The sequence below is a fragment of the Colletotrichum gloeosporioides genome (genome assembly GCF_011800055.1).
Source record: "Colletotrichum gloeosporioides strain Lc1 chromosome Unknown consensus_14, whole genome shotgun sequence".
NCBI lineage: Eukaryota > Fungi > Ascomycota > Sordariomycetes > Glomerellales > Glomerellaceae > Colletotrichum > Colletotrichum gloeosporioides.
The window spans coordinates 117,578-138,264 of record NW_025544659.1 but is presented as its reverse complement, the minus strand read 5'-3'; the positions used below and the strand labels follow the sequence as shown (position 1 = coordinate 138,264).

At 56.1% G+C, this 20,687-nt stretch overlaps 2 protein-coding genes across 2 annotated transcripts; both read right to left on the bottom strand.

Annotated features, from left to right (window-relative positions):
- Window positions 1-6: 6 nt before the first annotated feature.
- On the bottom strand, window positions 7-9,019 carry GCG54_00014078 (uncharacterized protein; the record flags this gene model as incomplete). Its single annotated transcript, XM_045413920.1, has 2 exons — window positions 7-8,508; window positions 8,561-9,019. 2 exons carry the CDS (start codon window positions 9,017-9,019, stop codon window positions 7-9), a joined length of 8,961 nt encoding a protein of 2,986 aa, XP_045269024.1.
- Window positions 9,020-15,615: 6,596 nt separating this feature from the next.
- On the bottom strand, window positions 15,616-16,694 carry GCG54_00014077 (uncharacterized protein; the record flags this gene model as incomplete). The annotated part of the gene is made up of 2 exons (XM_045413919.1): window positions 15,616-15,994; window positions 16,045-16,694. The coding sequence occupies 2 exons, from the start codon at window positions 16,692-16,694 to the stop codon at window positions 15,616-15,618; spliced, it is 1,029 nt and encodes a 342-aa protein (XP_045269023.1).
- Between the last annotated feature and the right edge of the window lie 3,993 nt (window positions 16,695-20,687).

The window sequence follows — 20,687 nt, the reverse complement described above, 5'->3', positions numbered from 1 at the left end:
GCGTGGTCAATTTGCCTCCAGCCCTCCAGCAGAGTTTCGTAGGAGTGCGCTCTGCTCGTCAACCTCGTCCTCGTGTTCGTTGAGAAACCCAGCCTTGCGCTGATAGCCGGGGCCGTCGTCCTCGTCCTCGGGCTTGGCACGTCGGACTGGGTGGAAGACGCCCGAAACCGGCCGCGATCGGACCGGGCTTGCGGGCTCTTGCTTTGCTTGGTTGCCTTCGAAGATCCCGCGCATCCTACTGATAAGACTTCCGGGTGAACTGCCTGTGCCGGAAGCCCGTCCAGGGCTATCGGACGTCGATCCGACGGAGCCCGATGCTCCATGAAGTGACTTGGTGCCCCCGCCGTCATACTTGAAAGGGTCGTCAAATGACCGATCGGTAAGAGTAGAATCATTTCGTGGACGCGTCAAGTTATGCACAGAGGCTGGCCACGAGTCCCGAATGACGGGTTCGTGCTTGTCGACGGGCAGCGCTGAGTGAATTGGTGATGATGCCATGGAGTCAATCGTGCTCTGGCTCTGTACGGAGTACGGCACAGAGTCGGTTCGAGCGTGCCATGGGACATTGGTCACGTCGCGCGGGACGAATGCATCGGGATCAAAGTCCTCCTCCACGACCGGCTGGGAAGGCGGTGTCTGTGGTCGGTCAGGATTGTGTCTGCTGTTGGCAAGACCACGAGACGGCGTGGAGGGCGTGCCTTGAACAGGTGTAGCAGGAGTGGCACGCGAGGGGGTAACTGGTGATGACTCCTGGCGCAAAGCAAGGGGGCTCACGTCCGGTGCTTGCTCACTTTGTTGGGGTGCCAACTGTGGAGTGGCATGTTCAAACTCATCCTCCGACGAGTCGTCCGCCTCTTGCAACTCGGCCTCTAGTGAAGACAATTGCCCGTGCTGAGTTTGCTGGTAGTCTGGGCTGTACTGTGGCCGCCCGTATTGCTCCTCGTCATCTTGGACGTGGCCAAACTGCTGGAACTGTTGTTGGGCATACGGATCTTGTCCGTACATTTGAGCTTGTTGCGCAGCGGCGGCGTACGGGTCCTGTCCAAAAGCTTGGCCGTACATCTGAGCCTCCTCCGGGCTGTGAACTTCTTGTACATGAACCTCGGGCTGGTACGCCTGGGTCTGTAGCGGAGAGGGCTGCCCAGTTTCCGCACCTTCATGGATGGACTTTTGGAGCTCTGACCTCAGAGAGTCGGAGCGGCTGTGCCTTGAAGCCCCGAACAGCGACGGGGATCGAAGTTCGTCTCGCCATGATGATGCTCCAAACCGTGAAGATGCGTACTGGGTGACGGGCTCGTCGGACGCCATGACTGCTGTCTTCGGCCCATCATCCTCGTCGCTCTGGAACGAGTCAATGACCTGCTCCAAGACCGGTTCAGTTGGTTCTGGCTGTTGAGGAGCGTTGAACTGAGTCAAGAATGAGGGAGCGGCAGGCGCGACCCCAGGGGTGATGTAGTCGCTGTCGTTGTCAGAGTCAGAGTCTTCGAGGTGGCTGGCCGGATTGTCTTGTCCATGAGGAACGCCAGATGTTGCTTGAGCATAGGCTGGGTCATAAGCGCTGTCCTTTATGTCAGCAGATTCCGGATGCCGCGGTGAGTCCAGAGCGCCTTGCGTGTACTGCGAAGACGCGCTGAACCCGGCTGAAGCCAGGGGAGTGGCGTACTCCTGCGAATCGGTGTCCGTGAAGTCTCCTGGCCCAGCTGGGGTGAGGTAAGTCGATGCCGTGGAGATCTGGTCGTTGCTTGCGTTGGCCCACTGCTGCTCGTAGTTGTCGACACGCAGCTGGGGCGTGGGCGCGGGGAATGCTGAGTCGGCCGCAAGACGGGCTGCCTCGCCGCGCTGGTTGATGTTCTCCCATGAATCATCGCTTTCTTCCCCGTCTTCTTCTCTTGGATGACTTGGAAGATCCTGACTGCTTCTGGGTCCCGACGCCGTGAATTGTGTTTCCGTCGGGCTTTGTTGGGCTGCCGGGCTTGCTGACATCGGGCTTACTGTCGCCAGAGGGCTGGTTGACCTCATCAGGTTTGTCGTCGCCATCGGACTCGGTTCCAGGGGGCTTGCTGGGCTCATCGGGTTGGTTGCCATCGGGTCGCTCTCCATCAACTGGTTGTTGAGTGTCACCGTCACATCCGTTGTCTGGCCATACTGATTAGCATTCAAGTCCTCCTCTTCACTGTCGGAGTCTTCGAGTGGTTGACGGTAGCGATCCTGTGCGCTGGGGGCACGCGGAGGCGGAGGCGGTGGCGGGGTCGCTCTGTACTGCGACGTCGACAGACTGTGCATCTGGCCGGGCCGAGTGGCATTCGATTCCCAAGCATCATCCATATCCTCTTCTTCGTCACTGGTATCCAAGAGATCCTGGCCATGGAGACCCTGCGAGACTGGGGCTCGCGGAGGCGGGGGCGGGGGCGGGGTGGCCCTGAACTGAGATGTTGATGAAATGGGGAACTGACCAGGTCGAGCGATGTTGGGGATTTCGTCCTCACTTGAGTCCGCTTGCTCTTGATGATGGAAGCCTTGTGAACTGGGCGCACGAGGCGCCGGGGGAGGAGGGGGTGTAGCCCTGTAACCTGAAGACGCCATCGCGAAGGGCTGTGAATCTTGAGAGGGTAAGACACCTTGATCTTCCTCGTCTGAGTCCTCCACGTGAAGTCTGCTCTGTGACAGGGAACTGGGGGCACGGGGAGGCGGCGGGGGCGGGGGGGCGGTTCCGAATTGCGATGCCGAAATAGCTGTGGGCTGGGCAGGAGTAAAGTCGTTGTCCCAATCGTTCTGTTCCTCTTCCGAAGAGTCGTCAAGTTGTCGTCCGTAGTGACCTTGTGAGCTGGAGCCGCGCGGAGGGGGAGGGGGAGGGGGAGTCGCTCTGTGCAACGAAGATGAGAGGGGGGCCGGCTGGGTAAAGGCGGCAGAGTGCAATTCTAATGGGTGGCCGTCATCTTCAGAAGAGTCTGCTGCCTCCTGCTGATAGAAGCCTTGGGAACTCGGAACGCGAGGCGGAGGCGGAGGTGGGCTTTCTCTGTACTGCGATGATGTCAACGCGGGATTGATCTGACCAGGCATATTCGAGTTGTAGTCTTCTTCCTCCTCATCGGAGTCCTCGAAGCCATGACCGTGACGCTCCTGGATGCTTGGCAAAGAAGGGGGAACTCGTTGTTGCAAAGGTGGCAGCTGTTGCGAGCCGGTGAGACTCTCAGGCTCTTCGGAATCGGAGTCCATGTCTTCCAATTCGCTGTTGTAGCGCTCCTGAATAGTATCCAACGGCGTCACTGCGAGTCTTGCTGCCAACGGGCTGCTGCTCTGACCTACTGAGCCGAGGCTGAAGGGATCTTCACCCTCCTCATCTGAGTCTATCATGGGGCCTACCGGGTACTCTTGGCCAACAATAGACGGAACGGCTTGGCCGAAACTCGTGTCATCGGCTCCGCTGCCCATGCTTCCCATGCTTCCCACGGTGCCACTTCTCCCTCTGCTTCTGGCTGCCGCAAACGGGTTGGTGTCTACGGGAGAAGCGCCGAGGGTGCTTACGGTGGGAAGGAAACTGCGGTCGGATGCAGGGCTCCTAGCAAAGGGGTTGTATGACTCTGGGACCTGAGGGGTGGGCTGGCGACCCTCGACAGGCGGCGCAGCGGCAGCAAACGGATCTTCGAACGTGGACTCGTGTCCCGTCACATCTGCATCGTGGCCAAAGTCACTGCCCGGAGTTGTGCTACGGGCAAAGGGATTCCCGGGTGAACGTTGGGCTAGGGGGCTGCCCGACGAGCTTCGACCTGTGGGAGTAGTGCTCCTGGCAAACGGGTTGGTAATTGACGACTCTCGTGCTTGCTCGTCAGGATGAGATCCAAAGGAACTCGCAGAACGCAGGAAGTGCTCAGCCGCTGGTGATGTCGAGCGCTGACCTTGAGGGCTGACCGAGCGTAAGAAGTCCGCAGCTGTGGTGGTATTCCTGGCGAAAGGGTTGTTCGATGCCTCCGATGTTTCTGTCGCCGTTTGCTGAGCGAAGGGGTTGTATGCCGCCTGCTGCGTCGGTCTAGCAAAGGGATTGACGTAAGTCTCTTCCGCATCGCTGTCCTCCTCGCGGACACTGAGAACCGGTGACGAGTGGTCATCGTCGTAGTCCACGCTGTCGACGTGATCGTCAAAGTGAACTTGCTTCGTGGAAGAAGAAAAGCTGGCGTCGCCATGGTCATGGGCACCAGCCGGCTCGAAGTCTCCATGATACTCTTGATCGTGATCCCGGTCCGCAGCGGCAGCCATGCTGGTGGTCTCGGTCATGTATGAGCTCTCAGCAGCGACATCTGGCGCTTCGGAGACGTTGCGGCTCAAAGTATCAGGGTGGTAGTACGACGCGGCTAAGCCAGACGTATCACCAGCTGTCGAGGCGGCAGGCTCAGTGTGCTCAGTGATGACTGAGAGATCGTGCTTTTCGCCGAGTTCTTGGGAATCGTCGAAGCTGGCAGGGTGGTCATCCTCGGCCTCGCCAAGCTCCACGCTGCGTCGGGTGACTTGAGCTCCAGCATCAAGACCGCGCGCCATGCCGTCGTCGTGGTCGTGCTTGTCCTCATCAAAGCTGGGCTGGTGGACATCTTCGACAATTGGCGTTCCAGGTCTGTGGGCTTCCTCTTGGTCCTCGACCATGACGGGCTTGTCGCCCTCATCACGCTCGGCTTCTTCCTCCTTGTGGACGAGCTCATCTTGCACTACCGCAGTCGGGGAGTCTGCGCCATGTTCCTCGTCGTGACCAATATGTGCCGATGCTTCTCTGGGCTGAAGATGCTCCTCGACATGCGAAGGCTCCTCGGCAGGGAAACTCGTCTCGGCAAGCGAAGAGTCCTGGTCATGTCCAACCTCCGTCTGGTCGACGGCCTCTGATGAGTGCGCCTCTTCGAGCTCAGCGTCAACGTCATGTTGATGAAGCTCGACGGTTGGAACATCCTCGTGGACCGCCTTTGTCGCAAGTGATACTTCGACAGGGGCGCTATCCAAAGACCTTGACATCGGTGCCTCCTCGAAGGCGGTCTCAGGATGATCGCTGGAGTCGTGGTGGGTAAGCGGTGCGACAGAATCGTCGGCGGTAACAGCCTCTTCGTGGTCATCAGGACTCGAAGAAATGTCCTTATCGGCGTCGGCCAAGTCGTCAGCTTGAGCAAGCTTGTCCTCTTCCACAGGAGCACCAATAATCTCTTTCTTGTCCTCGTGATCACTTTCGGCCTCGGAGAGTGCATGCTCGACTTCCTTGGTCTCAACTTCGGACCCGGGTGCTTGCACTGGTTCGTGGCTCTCAAGCTGTGCAGACGCCGCCTCGACATCCTCACGGTCAACAACCTCAGTGGCCTGAGCTGGCACATCGCTGTCGATCGCGGAAACTTCAGGTGTCGCCTCCTCTGTGTCATGGGGCTCCCGAATGTTGTCAAGTGCCTTCGCTTCCTCGACAGCATCGTCGAGTTCAGCGTGCGAAACTGGGGCTGCCTCTGCGGTGTCCATAGACGGAAGATCATCGACCTTCTCGCTCTCGACATCAGCCTCCCGGTCCTGGGCCAGCTCATAATCCGCTGGCAGACTCGTGTCCTCGACGGTTGGTGTTGGCCCAGCTGCGATCGTCTCCGGCTCCTGAGTTTCAGAATGGTCCTCGGCCGCCTTTGCCTCCTCAAGCTCCTCGTCTCCATCCGCTGAAGAGATTTCGGGAAACTTAGTCTCTTCCTCGGCCACGTTCTGGACATGAACGGAGCTGTCTTCTTGCCGAGGCGACGATGGCTCATCATCCTTGTCGACGACTGGCTGGTCTGACACGGTTTCAACATGCGCAGCCTCAGGCTCAGCAGGTTGAGAAGGCTCGTCATTTTCAACCGCAGGTGTATCCTCAAGGTCCCGATCAGCCGCGCTTTCCGCCTCTTGCGGAGGAACGACGTCTTCGGAATCCTTGCCTTCCTCGACTTCGCCAACTTCGGGAGATGCGGAGCGCTCGATAACCTCAGCGTCGCCTTGGTTATGCTTACCGTCCTCGGCGGGCGCCGATGGTGATTCGGCATTGTCCTCGTCCACATGCAAAGCTGAAACAGACTCCGCATGCTCATCATCGACTTGAGGCTCCGATGATTGTGCCGGCTCTTCGCTCTCCGCAGCAGAAGCCTTCTCAGCCTCAGCAGTGTCTTGAACTTCTTGCCCAACGGCACTCTCTGGTTCATGGGACTCGGCAACATCCTCCGTCTCCTTCAGCGCCTCAGTTTGATCAACCTCGAGGGTTTCAGAGACTTCGGCGGGCTCTGTCACAGTACTGGCGTCGGCGGCGGTGTCAGAAGGTCCATGAGCGGAATCGTCTGCGTCAAGGACACCACGAGTGTGTTCCTCTCCGTCCGAATGCATAGCGTCCCGCTCTTGGGAATCTGCATCTTCAAGATCTTTGCTGGCAGTGGTTGGTAGGTGCTCTTCCTCCTCCTGGGTTGTCGGGGGTTGGTCACTGACTTCCGCTTGAACTTCTTGAGAGGCATCTTGAGCCTGGACATTGTCATCTGCGCCGAGAGTGTCTTGTTGCTCAACGTTCGCCTCGGGATGGGAGGGCTCAACGATTTGGTTATCTGCTGCTTGGTCTTGGTGGTCCTCATCCTTGGATTGCGACTCTTCTTGGGCGAGATCGACTGGGGCTGGGGGTTCATCAGAAGCGTGAGCTTCATCAGAGGCTTTGCCATCGGCGTTATCTGCGACGACGGCGCCGCTTTGACTATCTTCCAAGTGTCGAGTCTCTTCTACTTCGACTGCGGCATCGTCGGCAGGCTGTTGATCTGCGGTAGAGGCTTCGATAGCATCGTCAGGCTTATCCTGATCCTCGAGGGTCTCCACGGCCAAGTCGCTTGTCGGCACCTGCTCAGGCTCTGGGACAGCGTCATCGGTACTTTGCTGTGCTTGTTCGGTCTCTGGTGACTCATCATCCGCTGGTTCAGGCTTGTCCTCTGTTGGCTCTTCTGCGTGACTTTCGGCGGTGACCTCGTCCGTGGGAAGGCTGTCATCCTCGGCCGGGGTGGTCTCTGGTACAGAAATTTCCTCGGTAGGTACCTCAGCCGGCACTTCGGCAGACTTGTCATGGGCAGAGACAACTTCCTCCTTCGAAAGATCTTCCTTAGAGCCACTGTCGTTCTCAGCCTCATCCTGTGCAGGGGCATCGGTGACTTCAGCCTCTTCCGGTGATGGGTCATCGTCTTGTGCGGGAAGATCGTCTTGCCCCGCGGCGACTTCCGGTTGGGCAGGCTCATCATGTGCCGGTGTCTCATCTTGAACGATCTCGTCTTCTGCGACAGCCTTGGAGCTGACCTCTGGAACCTCTTGGCTCTCGGCCGAGATCTCCACTGTTTCTTCCGTCTCCTCGGAGGGCTTTGAATGTTCCTCCTCGTTCTCGACCGGTTCCGTACTTGGGCCGTCGTCCGCGGTCGACTCGTCAACGACAGCCTTGGTAGAGATCTCAGGAATGGCTCTCTCCTGTGCCCCATCATCGACGGCATCATCCGCAGCCTGCGCCTCTTCATTCTTTGGGGTATCATCATCCTCTTTCTCGGCGCTTGGCTCGGTGTCGTCTGCAGGCTTCTCCTCCTCCACTGGCTCATCTGAGGGACTTGCCTCTACTTCGGGACTCTCCTCGGCTGCGGGGGCACTCTCCTGCGCAGGCTCTTCATTTGGGGCTTCATCTACGAGGCCCTTGTCGGCGGCAGGGGTGTCTTCCGCTTCAGGTGCCTCGGTTGGAATCTCCTTCGCCGTGTCATCGACTTCGGGGGCTTCTTCGGCCATAGGCGTGTCTTGGGGCGCAGAAGTCTCCTCGACCGAAATCTCTCTCGTCTCATCCGTCGACGGAGCGTCTGCATCTCCAGCGACCTCCTGCGCCGGCTCTTCCGAAGGAGCTTGTTCCGCGAGTGCAGTCTCTTCCATGGGTGCTTCAGCTGGGACAGCTTCTTCGGCCGGTGCGGTCTCGGACTCTTCCACCGCCAGGCCCCTGACCTCAACCGGAGACGTGCTCTCCGCCTCAGCAGGGGCTTCTTGGGTCTCCTCGGCCGCGGGAGGTTCGGGAGCGATATCTTCCTTGGTATCCCCCGTAGGGGCGGGCTCGCTAGCCTCTTCCGGCGCGGCAGCCTCCTCGGGCTGCTCCGGGACGGAGTCGTCTTTGCAGCTCTCCTGAGCCTCGGGAGCAGCCACCTCCGTCGCGGGTGTGTCTTCGCTAGATTGAGCCTCCTCCGTGCTCACCGCCTCCAAGCTCTTTTCAGCCACTGGTTCTTCGTTTGGTGGCTGGGAGTCGTCACCTTCTTGGGTATCTTTGTCTTCGGCGGCGGGAGTTCCTTCGGCGGGCGGCGCGGATGGTGCGCTCTCGGCCGGGCTCTCGGCTGCTTTCTCTGCCGTCTCCTCCTTTGGCAGGGGAGACGGCTGACCGGATATTGTTCCTCCTCCTCTGCGCACCGTTCGCGCTCTCTTGCGGGTCGGTACAGGAGGCACCGACGCCTTCATCTGCTCTTCGATCAAGCGGTTGAGTTCCTGTTGGTAAAGTCAGACCCCATCGCACGACCGAGCCCACACTCCGACTTACTGCTCTCTTCTTCTCGAGCTCTGCCAGCTTGGCTTCTCCCTCGGCTATCACCTTGGCGGTCGCGTCTTCAATGTCATCCATGAGGCCATCCATCTCGTCTTCGACATTATGCGTAGTGGTATCAAAGGTGTGCAATTTCTCCTCGTCTTCTTTGGCCTTGCGGGCGGCCAATTCCTCATCTTCTCTTCGACGACGGGCCTCGCGTTCCTCGTCTTCTTTCCGCCGCTGTTCGGCGATTTCTTCCAGCTCTTTTTGCCGTGCCGCCGCGAGCTCCGCTTGCTCCTTTTCGTATGCGGCCTGGAGCTCTGCGATCGTGTTATCACGCTTCTTCTCGAGTTCATCGAGTTTCGTGTCGCTCTCGGCGGCAGAGTTCGAGAGGCCCTCGATCGTCGCGTGGATCGAAGCAAGGGCCTCATTCATCTGCGCCACGAGCGTGGCAACGTCCGTTTTGGCAGTCATCGGATGGGTATCGGAGAGTCAATGCTCTCAACGGAGATTAGGGTGCGGATTGAGGAGATGTGATCAATCGAGCGTGGGATTGTGAGAGGTCCCAAGTCTCGGAAATGGCAGGTATCGTGTAGTATTTTGCTGATTGACTTTTCACAGACGTTGACTAAACGTTCGAAACACACACGTCGGCTGCGGGGTGGCCGTCGGTTTACGATATATACCATCCTCGCTGCTCCGGAGTAACAGCCGTCAAGTTCTAGCCCAGGGACGGTCAGGAAAGCCCGGTCGTGTGTGATATCCCTCCCACCGATCATGCAGTCCCCGTCCAGGACATGACCAGGCCACGCTTGTACGCCCCATGCCCCGCCGGCCGAACACCGATGATGAGAGGAAAGCTCCTTTGTGCCAGAGTTGCCAGTGCACCGCTCGTTCCGTGATTGGAGCGAGCCGCGGCTCCCTCTCATCCGATGTTGGATCCACGAAGCCGCGGTGGACCCTCCTACCCCTTCGCAACGCATGACATCCATATACAAATGGTGATGTTGCCAGGGACGCGAGGGGGCCGCGATTGAGTCAAGGCTGCAGACTCTGTCATTTCGCCCATCGTCGAATAGCACCGCCATCGAGGGGACAATCCGGTGCCTCCAGCGCGAATTCGCCTTGTCTCCGGGCAACCTGGTGACAGCTGTCAAATATCGACAGCATCCTCCTTGCCTCGGGAGAGGGTATTCGGGGCTTCATTCCCAGGGTTTCGCTGCTGCTGCGTCTGATGTTATGCCACGACGGCTTTGCCATTGGGTCAAGTCTCTGGGAGCAAATCTTCAGGCATGTGCGATGGGTGTGTTGGCGACAAAAGGCGTGGACAGGCGTTCCCTGCTAGAAACGAGCATCATTCATGCGCCCGGGTAAGCATTGAGAGTTCTGAGCGCAGCAGATTACCACCGACGTGGAACCGGCGTCTAGCAACCGCTTGGCCGCATGAAATTCGCTGGATATGGTCGGTATTGTGATGCATTTGGGCAGTTTCAGGACCTCCTCCGGGGTACGGAAGAGAGGGAGTTTGGTCGAGCACGGCGGCTGGAATGAGTGAATGGTGAGCCACAGTTGACCCCTTCAAACCAACCCGCGCTTCAAACCACGTGTCCGAGCCGCTGCGACGTGAAGATTCAAGCCACAATGTGGCTGCGGCTGAGGGCCTCAGAACCGACCGATGTCTTCGAGACTCAAGACCATGACGTCACGGTCCATTGACTAGGACGGCGCCAAGTGGGTGTCTTCTGTTGTTTTGTTCGCCTCGTTATGTCTCTGGTGGTGTTGATATTGATCCTGAAAAACTTTGCTCCAATCGCCGATTCAAACAACATTGAGGTTGCCAAGTTACTTCGTCTGCCGACCGGAAAACTGGATTGAGATGACTTGGCGTTGCATCGTCAGGTTCGTCAATCCGCAACTCCACCTTCTCCAGGATACCCTTCGTCTGATGATGTCCGTGAGGCTTTCCGAGATGCCCTTGATGCCCGACAGGACATGGCGATACCGAGGCCTCCCGCTAGCCCCAGCGAAAAAAATGAAGAGAGCAAACAGGTTCGACACCGCCGTGACTAGTAAATCGTCTTAAGATCCATCAATATACACCATCCAGCCAACCGCTAGTGCATGTCATGGACGTCTTCATGTATGTTGTGATGGTCCAAGCTTGACAGAAGGTAGCTGCCAGCTCAGAGTATGTGCGGGTTATTTGAGTGCAGCTTGCCTATCGCATTCTTGCATTCCTTCAAGGGGGTGGGCGGGAACATTCATGCAATCGCACTGGCCGAGTCAGATGCTAATCATGATGCTGCCGCATCTCGACTTCAGATGAGCTTTGTCAGCACAGCTTGTGATGGAGGATTGCATATCAAGTCCTTCAACGTCGCAATTTGTAGGAAAGACTGGAGGTTTACTGATATTCTGGATATGATTGGGGCGTGAAACGGTGTTCTTAGTGAGATCAATGAGTAAAATACAATAAAAGTCTTTATCAACGTCAAGACGGTGCCGTTGTGTGGTTTTGAGGATGGTAAAGTTTGGTCCGTCGACTAATGGGCCTTTGGTTCTGACTACATTCAACGAAGCCAAAAGGTCACAGCTGACGAAGACCAGCCCCTCGGGAGATGGTTTTCTCATTCAAGTCGCTTGTATGGTATGGGCTTCGTATGAGGATACTTCACTCAGCTCCATACGTACCGTGGTTGAGTTGACACTAGTTGGATGCTCGGCCAAGTTTGTTGCGAAGGCATGATCTTATGACGCCCGATGGCGAAGAATCTCGTAGATTGAGCAGTTGAAAATACTTGAGTGTCGTAATTATGGATTTACCAACAAGTGATCACGACCCCGCGAGGGAATTTCACCATGCATATGAAGACCACCATTCTGAAGCGCACCCTTTTCAGAAACCACTCGAATACTAGGCTCAACAGTCTCTTCTACAAGCAAAGATATGGGCACGCGAGTCCTCAGACCTTTCAGGTCTACGAGTAGCATTCGCCAGGTTTTAATCATACATCTTCATTCGCTTCATGGTGTGCCGCCGAAAATCATCAACACCAAGCAGCACACTATGTACTGGCTTTGGTGTCAATGATCCTAAGTATATGTGGTTCTCTTTCGTTTTGTTAATGAAGCCTATCAACTATCTGATGCTGTGTCAAGGCAAGCGCGGTATCAGCAACGGACTCGGTCCTAGCTCCCTGGAGATGAAAATGCCCAGAGCATCAAAGATGGCCAAGATTGTAGCCTACCTGGCATTGCGAGGTAGCCGATGGGCTCTGGTGCCATGCTAAGGCGACACGTCGTTTTAACAGGTCAAGTAAATTTGGTTTCTATTCATAAACCTATCTCCCCACGTCACCGTGTTTTCCAAAGCCAACCAGGCTAGCTTGTCTAGGCCAGCGTGTATCCTAATGGCAGTATTTAAGGGGAGGGATATGATGAGATTCCGCTTCCATCAGCTGTGAGAGTCTAACCGTGCGAGGTCGAAGTGATGTCCCTTTGTGTCGGCTTACTTCTCCATGATCTCGATCCCGGAACACCCATGATATTGAAGCACTCTTGCAGCGAGCTCCCAAAACCTGGAGTTCGGCCAACGTCCTCTTACTCATCCTGACACTTTCAGCCCTCTTTCTCGCAGTGAAGCGTCTCCGATAGAGTCTTGCCTGGGGGTGCCATAATCACCAGAGCCCAGCTTGATCTGGACGCAATCCAAAAGAGGTCACAACAGGACTTGTCGTTGACCTAAAGTTCTCGCGGAGCTTAACTCCCGTCCAATTATTTCTGGATACAAGTGCAAGAATTAGCACGCCTTGGTGGTGAAGTCAGGCTGGAATGGGTGTTGTCACTACCACAGCTAGGTCTCGTTTCGTAAGAGATTTTCGAATGAGTTATAAAGGTAGCTCATGGTCAAGATAAGACAGAGCGTTATTGACTCTGTGGTATGTCCGTGCCAATTATGTTGATGACTTCAAGGCCTTTACAAAGGGCTCTGTGAGCCATGTCATTCAAGACATTGGCATGAATCATTTGGTCACATATTTCTAGCTGACAACTCAAGATCAAATTGATTGCCAGCGTTGCGAGAGCTCTAGTCACCCGTCTAGCCAGATGACCGATCTCAGACCTATTAAATTACCCATCTCATGAGAAAAGATTCTCGAACTAGACGTTCACTCAACGCATTTTCTACAGAGTCAACAAAACCAAGTGTAACGAAGCCGTTGCCGTGAATACGTCGCTACAGGAGCAAGCCATTCCTATTGAAACAGCAAGAAAAGAAGAAACAGCAAAAAGATAATTACTGGTCAATCGCGGACGGGAATTGAGCCCGACGTGGGGGTCGAACCCACAACCTTGAGATTAAGAGTCTCACGCTCTACCGATTGAGCTAGCCGGGCGATTGGAAACCCAGCTTGAAGTCTTGGTTGGTGACGACGAGGGGACGTGGAGACGATCATAGCGGGAGGGAGTTGTGGTGGTGGAGCACGGGAACCCACATGGTGAGCGAAGGGCCCAGGTCGGGTTGAGTGAATTGTATCTTTTCGAGACGTCTCCAGCGTTGCTGCATTATTTTAGAGTTGGAAGAAGTTGAATAATACATTCTAGGGTTGGAAGATTGTTGGGGATTCTGAGATCCAGTTGCATGGTGTGTCAACAACTTCGATTACGGGTGTGTGTCAGTCGCACATTCAGAGGGAAGCGAGGCACAGGCATTGTATGTCAATTCTAAGCAACGTGCGTCGATGTTGTGTTTTTGATTTGCAATGCTCTGGTTGGTTTCTCATGACCAAACGCCGCTGCTGCTGCTCATAATGACTGCAAAGGCTCAGTTGGAGGAGCGCATTCATCGTAATCCAGGCGCTCCCGAAACGCCTCCGTGTATATATCACTGAGCATTTCCGTGAGTCGTTCAAGGCAGAGAGCCGATTTGAAAGCATCCTTGATTTGTGGTTTCAAAATTGTTCTCAACAAGACGTTATGAATAGGCCTCGTTAACTAGACGGCTCTGCCTTTCTGTCTCCAAAGAATGCGCGAATGGGGTGCCTAATATCGAATCCTGTGATGAAATGCTGTATGAAAATCAAATCTAGTGTTTTCACGTCAAAAGACTGAAGCTCTACGGCTTAATGGCCTGAACATCAGCCATGTTCTTGCCGTAACATGGCTCTGCAACCCACCATACATGCTATACTTGTCTCCTTCCGAAATCTTACGCAGGTCACCATTTACCTGGCTCGTTGGTCTGGCTCTCGTCGTGCACTCTCGATCACGAATTCTACCACTGTCATCAAAGTTGGGGTTAAACCCACAGGTATCATCGTCTTGGTTGATCATTCGCTTGGACTCATGTTCTAAGCATGAGCTACTAATGATAGTGCAAACGCAACTTCAAGACACAAACAATATAAACTTATTAATCACTATGTAAATGTATTCTGGTGAATCGTTGTCGTCCTCCAAAGCTTCAAAGGCATTCAGCGGACGTCTTCACGCCGCCTCCCCCGGGACTGCCGGCCATTTTCCGGCACCCGGCTGTCTCCGGACCTTACTCCGGCCACACCGGGATCCTCTACTTCCCACAGCCGCTTTGCACTCCCATGGCATGATTCACGTGTCCTCCGTCTCACAGGACAGACCCGGAAGCCCAATATATCCGCCGCAAACCCCGACAGAGATGGACCCGGTTCAGGCCCTGCTTGTGATCAACCCCCCGATCAAGAGCTTTCATGCTGCCCACGACAAAGACATTCAGCTCAGGGGAAACCAAACTCCATGGACAGAACCCCGAAAGTGCTAATAGCCTTCCTCGGTGATCAGCATGTGGATTCGCGGAGTCTAACCAGACGAGAATTCCCCGAGGCGATGGCATCCCTCCCGCTCACCCCATCGCCATCCCAAAATAGCCAACCCTTCAACCGCCTCCAACCAAAAGTAAGTCGATCCCTCTAAACGCCTATCCCGCCGCCTACCAAACGCCGACGGACAATCCAACCTAAAATTCTCCATGCTTCACAACAAACAAACCAGCCAAACAACCCAAAAGCTTCAAGGGATGGGGGATGGGGGATGGCAAGCTTTATGAAAGATGGGCAGACGGAACTCTGTAGAGTTTAGCCATCCCCGCCAATTTAAGAGAGCTCTACCGCAGAACAGGTCCCTATTCGCCGAACGTTGGGAGTTTGCCGTTCTTTGCGGGAGCTACTTTTCACTCGCTTCTAGACGGCGGCGGGCTCGGTATCGCGGCGCGATGGCCTCGGGTTCCGTCGCCGACGCACCCGTAGTGCCCACCTTCCAGCAGCGCCCCGTGGAGTTGAGGACTTCTCTCAAACATGGTGGATGGACGGTCTTACCGAGGCTGGGTGGTACACATCTAACCGGTCCTAGCGACACCATCGTCTTGATCAATCTGCCGTTATCCGGAAGGCCCACGGCCCTGACATACCGCTTCGGGCCGTGAGAGAGAAAGACGGCAACCGGTGCCGTATCAATCACCAACACAATCCCAGCATCGTCGACCAATCAAAGAGGCGCCGCGACGACTTTCCTTTTTCCACCAGCCACGTGTGGCTGGTGTCATCCCATCAATCCCTCCCCTCCATCCACACTGACGGATCGCCGTGACGTCGTATTTGCCCGTACCCTTGCTGAAACTTTCCCCGAAACTGTAACATGTCGCACAACAGCCGCAGAATCGACTACCTCTCAAAACGTGCCCAGGGCCTTTCACGCGTACGCACAAGTCTCGGCAAACGAAGGAGTAGAGGAACAGGTGAAGCAGCCTTCACTAGGTGGTGGATATTGTTTCTATAGAGAGGTAAATGAACATCCAACTATTTACGATAGATAGGGTGCTGCCCAACGGTGGGTGAAGGGAGCGAAGTGAAGATGATAAAAAAAAAAGTAATTTGACGCTGCTGCTCGATGCTGATGCCTCTGCCGCCGTGGGCGAGATACTGGTCCAATCCTACAACCCCGGTTCTCCCGCTACCGCGTATCCTCCTCTTTGATACCACTACCAATTTCCTACAGTCCGCTTTCAGCTCTTTCGAAGAGATTCGGCGGTAAGTCTCTTATATACGCTTAGCGGTGTCGCCGGCGACGGCCCTTCGTCTCCTGTAGCTGTCGGCGTAGCCAATGCGCTCGTAGGTGCCAAATCCGTAGAAAGCCAGTCCGATCACTAGCCAGGTGCCAGTAACGATGAGTCCGACGGGGAAAATCATGAGTTGGACGCCGGGAAGCACAAAGGCGACGGTTCCATTCTTGAGGCCAGCAACCATGTCGTCGACGGCGGCCTGGGCCATGGCAACGTCGGAGCGGACGATTTCCTTGGAGAAGACGCCAGTAATGAAAGACGCCTCGTTCGATGAAACATTCGTGCTGACAGACTGCCCGGCGGCGTTGACACCGGTGAGAGTGAGGGTTGGCATGACGAGCGACTCAAGTTGAGACCTATTCATGTTAGCAAAGCACGGTTCCACAAGGGCAGTAAGTAAACGTACATAGACATGGGCGCAACCATTCTGCTCTGGTCAATCTGACCGACGAACAGATACGACTGCAGGGCTTGGGGTGTGACGACACGCTTCTGCAGACCGGTCCAGGGGACTTCAAAGGTCACGTCGCGAGCCATGTCGCGGCGGACGGAGGCCGTTCCAGCAATCTTGTTCGCGCTGACGGGCGACACGGAGGCGCCGTTGAAGGAGAGGCCGACCTGGATGTTTTGCGGCGGGATGCCGGAAAAGGCACCGACAGGATCGGAGACCTTAAATAGGCGCAAGTCGGCCTCGAAAACTCCCGTCTTCGCATCCAGGCTCGGGAGGTTGTAGCAGATACAAGTTCCAGACGGGTTCGACGCAGCGTCGAGATGCGAGAGTGCTGAAGTGCAAGCGGCCGAAGTTTCCGTCTCCCATGCCGTCATGTTGATGGAGCCATCGGCATTGACCTTGACCTCGAGGGCGTTGGGAACCCATTCGGCGTTGATGTCCATACTCTGGCGCTTCTCGATGTACCGGTTTGCGACATCCTCGTAGTTTCGTTCCAACACGTCGACGGCCCTGACCTCAATCGTGGGATCCATAGCCAGCGGACGGATCTCGGCGCACGCGCTGGAGGCCAGCGCGGCGGTGGTTACGGCCACCTTCCAAAACATGGTTGATCGTGATTTCGTGTAGTAGTTTAGAAAAGTAAGCTTAGATGGCGGGCGGCGATCGGGGTGGGATCGTATTAATTGATTGATGAGATTCGGAGCCGAGGAAAGGTGGATCTGGCTGCTAATGTCGGTATGGCGTGGCCAAGGTCTAATTACAAAGTCGGGTCCCGGCCGGCGGCGAAGCGAAGCGAATTGAAAAAAGACGAAGCTACGAAAGAGCGTAAATGAAGTCCACTACCTCGCCAGCCCGGATGAGCGGAGCTGATCGATCGATGAGAGTTGAAGGGAGAGCGGTCGCCGGTGGTTTTGAATTGACGTTAACGACGGGAATCGAATCGAGACGAGTCGTCGTACACGGAGGCGGCGTCGAGTCGGATCGATGTTCAAAAAAAAGGGCGTGGGAATTCGACGGCGAGGAAGGGAAAAGAAGAGAAGGTGGAAAAAAAGGGACCTGCCCGTGATAGGGGAGGATTGCAGTAGTTTGCTGGCTTAGCTGTACTCGGGTTGGTCGCGCGATGGTCAGGTCGACTCGACTCGGAAAGGCGCGAGAGAGAAGAGTCGAGGCAGCAGGAGGGGTGGCGAGGATACAATAAGGGCGGAGATTAAACGTCGATAAACGGGCAGGGCACAGCAGGGCTGGGCCTTTGACAAACAGGAGACGTGTGGGAGGAATTGTGTCATGCAGCGACCATCGTGGTGCCTGACAAGACGGGCAATGGCCTGACACGGTGCGATCCACAGGACAAGTAGCAGGGCTGAGGGGGTGGTTTGGGTTCGAGGACGGGATCGAGGGGTCAGGTCGACAGAGTGGGTTGAAGAGAGGGACGCGAGGCCGTGGCTTGTGAGAGGAAGAGTCCTGGCCTGGAGAAGTTGGTGGTGATGGGTACGAAGAGGGCAGAGCAGAGACTCAGACAGTGGCGGGGTGGTGGTAATCGGACCAGGATTGCTGGGGGTCCGGGAGGATCTGAGGCGTGATATGACTGAAGAAGCAGGGAGGGCACCGTAAGAGTGGGTGGTACGGGATAAGGACGAGGGTGACCTGTGCCGTAAACCGTCTGGTTGTGTTTGCGAAGCTGGACGAGTGGGAAACCGAGTGCGTGGTCTGTGGTTTTGTGAGACGGGAAATGCAACGGGAGACGCGCAGGGACTGTTGAGGTCGTGGGAAACGTGGTAGTGGATGAGGGACGAGCGGCCTGGTTTCCTGTGGATTTCGGTTGATTCGGTGGTTCCTCGCTAGAGACGGAGACGTTGTTGCGAGTTCGAGTTCGCTTGTTGACGGTGACGGTGAGCAGCAGAGTTGTAGTGAACGATGCCAAGTTCAAGTCGAGAGGCGCCGAGGGCAGGGCGATGAGGGAGAAAAGGGCGGCTTGGCTGGTGGAGGGACGGGAAGCAATGGAGAGACTCTGCGAGGTAAGTCGAGGTAAGGTTAGCCGGGGAAGGCGAGGCTAGAGCCGTTTGGGGATAGCGTACCGTGTGTGAGGGAAGGAATAAGCATGGAAGGGGCGTTGTAACTTGTGGTGCCTGCCTTGCCCCTTTGGATCCCCCTTCCCCCTTCCTGGCATAGGGAAGTCGGCACACTTTCCCTACCTATCTTACAGGAACACATTGCTGGATACATAATACTGCGTACACCTATGCAATACGGCAATACACTACAGAGTATCCGCAATACTGATGGTTTATGAATGGCCACTGCAACTCTGCAGACCCAGACCACAAAAAGAGTACCTTACCTGATGGACTGGCCGCCAGATGGACACCACTGTCCCCCCTCCGTCCCCATCGACCAGTCAAAACAGTGCCACGGCCACCCTCCGCCGCAGAAAGGTTTGCCTGGCGTGCGCTGTGCCTGAGCCTCGTGAGCCTATCCCTTCAACCAGCCCATGGCATTGTCGGATCGACTGGCGATGGAACAAGCGTCGTTCGAGGAAGGGGCAGGGTCGGGCGCTGAAGCAGTTTCTGGCCGATGCCACCCTTTCATTGGATGGCCTCAGCCATCGAGTGGAGCCGCTGGGGTCTCATGTGTGGGGCATCCGATCAGGGGTGCCGGTACTTGTGCTTGTGCATAAACACTCACCAAAACACAAGTACCTGTGATGGTGCGCACACTCGCCGCAGCAGTCGCCCAGCACGCAAGAAACTGCCAACGGTCAGCCAAGGGATTGCTTCTCCAGAAATCCAACCACCCAGAAAAATCCATGAAAAAGAAAGCAGACAGTGACCCAGATCACCAAGTGGCCTCTCGACGAGATTCACCACGCTAAGGTAGTGTACCGCAAGGGAGGGGCTGCTCCTCGGCGCCAACAGCCACCGGTTTTAGGTTTCCAAGCCGCACTGCATATCCGATCCGCCAATGACGACGCACACAGGCGGATAGAGGCCTCAGCGGTGTGGCGACGGCGCCTACGAGTGTCTTTTTCTGTTCTCCTAGGAACAACTGCAATGGCGATGACTGAATCAGTGGTCATATCCGAACCTGACTTGCTGACCTCAGAAGCTAGAAAGGCAGCTCGAGAGATCAACCCACAACAGTCCGAGATGGCCGCATCATCGTCCCTTTCCTCCAGCCGTCAAAACTGACAAACCACCGGTAATCAATCACTCATCCTGATCCAGTGCCTCTCGCCGACGAGCCCTGCACTGCAGAGCTGAGAGAGGCTCACAGAATCAAACCTCTTGCTGCCGCGCGCGGCGCCTGCAGGCAGCGGCCCTTGTCTCAGGTGAAACGGAGGACCAGGGCGAACCAGGCAAGCCAGGCCTGCTGCTCCTCGTGTGAACGGGCCCATCTGCTGCTTAAGATGCCTGCTTGGGATGCCCGGACATCACTGCTGCAGATTGAGGACCCACTATAAACGCCCCGGCGCGCTGTGAGTGGACCATGACCAAAGAACAGCGTCTGGACTCGCGCCTCTTCCGAGGACCAAGGAGAAAGAGAAACGGTCGCACCAGCCACAGACGCCTCGGATTACCTCATCAGCACCATCTCACCAGCCACATTCCCTCCCGTTGGGTGCTTCCTCATCGACCCTCGTTCGGTTCTTCACGTTTCGCATCCTGACCGCCATCCCCTGCTTTTCCATTTTAACCTCCTGTCACCAAAAGCTTGGCCTCTTCTCGTCTGAACCCTGGCTTGCCCGGCTCGTCAATTTCGATTGTCCACGTCGCTGCGCCCATTGGGCCATTGGCGCATGCCCATGATGATATGGACCCCTGACCAGCAAGATGCAGCCAGCCCTGCCTGCGCAGCCTCAATAATGGGTTCGTGACATTGGGGTCCCAAAGTCGGGTCCCGAACGTCTGTGAATTTGAATCGGTCGATCGCACTTAATCAAAAACATTCATACCCCCCACGATCCGTCGACATCTGCCGGACGAACAGGCAAACACACAAACACTTTGCTCGACTTCAACGCCCACGAGAGACAGCGAGAGCGAAAACACCATCGCCAACACAAACACTGGGCCACCGCCAATGTCTGGCCCGCCCGCGAAACATCGTCACACAGCTGGGTCCGTTGGTGCGACCTGTTTCGGGATCCCGGCGCCGCCTCGCGAACTGCTCTCATCGCGGCTCCTGCTCCCACCTTCCGGCCTTCTCAGCGCTACAGCAACCCTGGCGATAGCGATAGTCGTCGCATTAAGGTGGCAGTACCGTCACCTGCCGGCGGTCCTCTGCACAGTTGCAACCGTCGCATCCTCGGTGCCTCACGGATCTACAATGACGCGGCCAGCAAGGGAACTGGCTGTCACGGCAAGCGCCGGTGACATTGTCACTTGTCACTTGCACGAGAACGGAGTTTGTTGAAGCTTCGTTAATCCATTCTGACTGATTGACCGCCAGGGGCTTATTCGCTAAAAAATGCAGACGCTGTCAAACATTCGCCAAACACCGGCACCAAGCCACAATCCTGCGATATGCTCAATCGCCCTATCTCACCGGAATGAACGCCACACCCTTTGCAACCCTTGAGTGTCCTCTATCATCATCTCCAA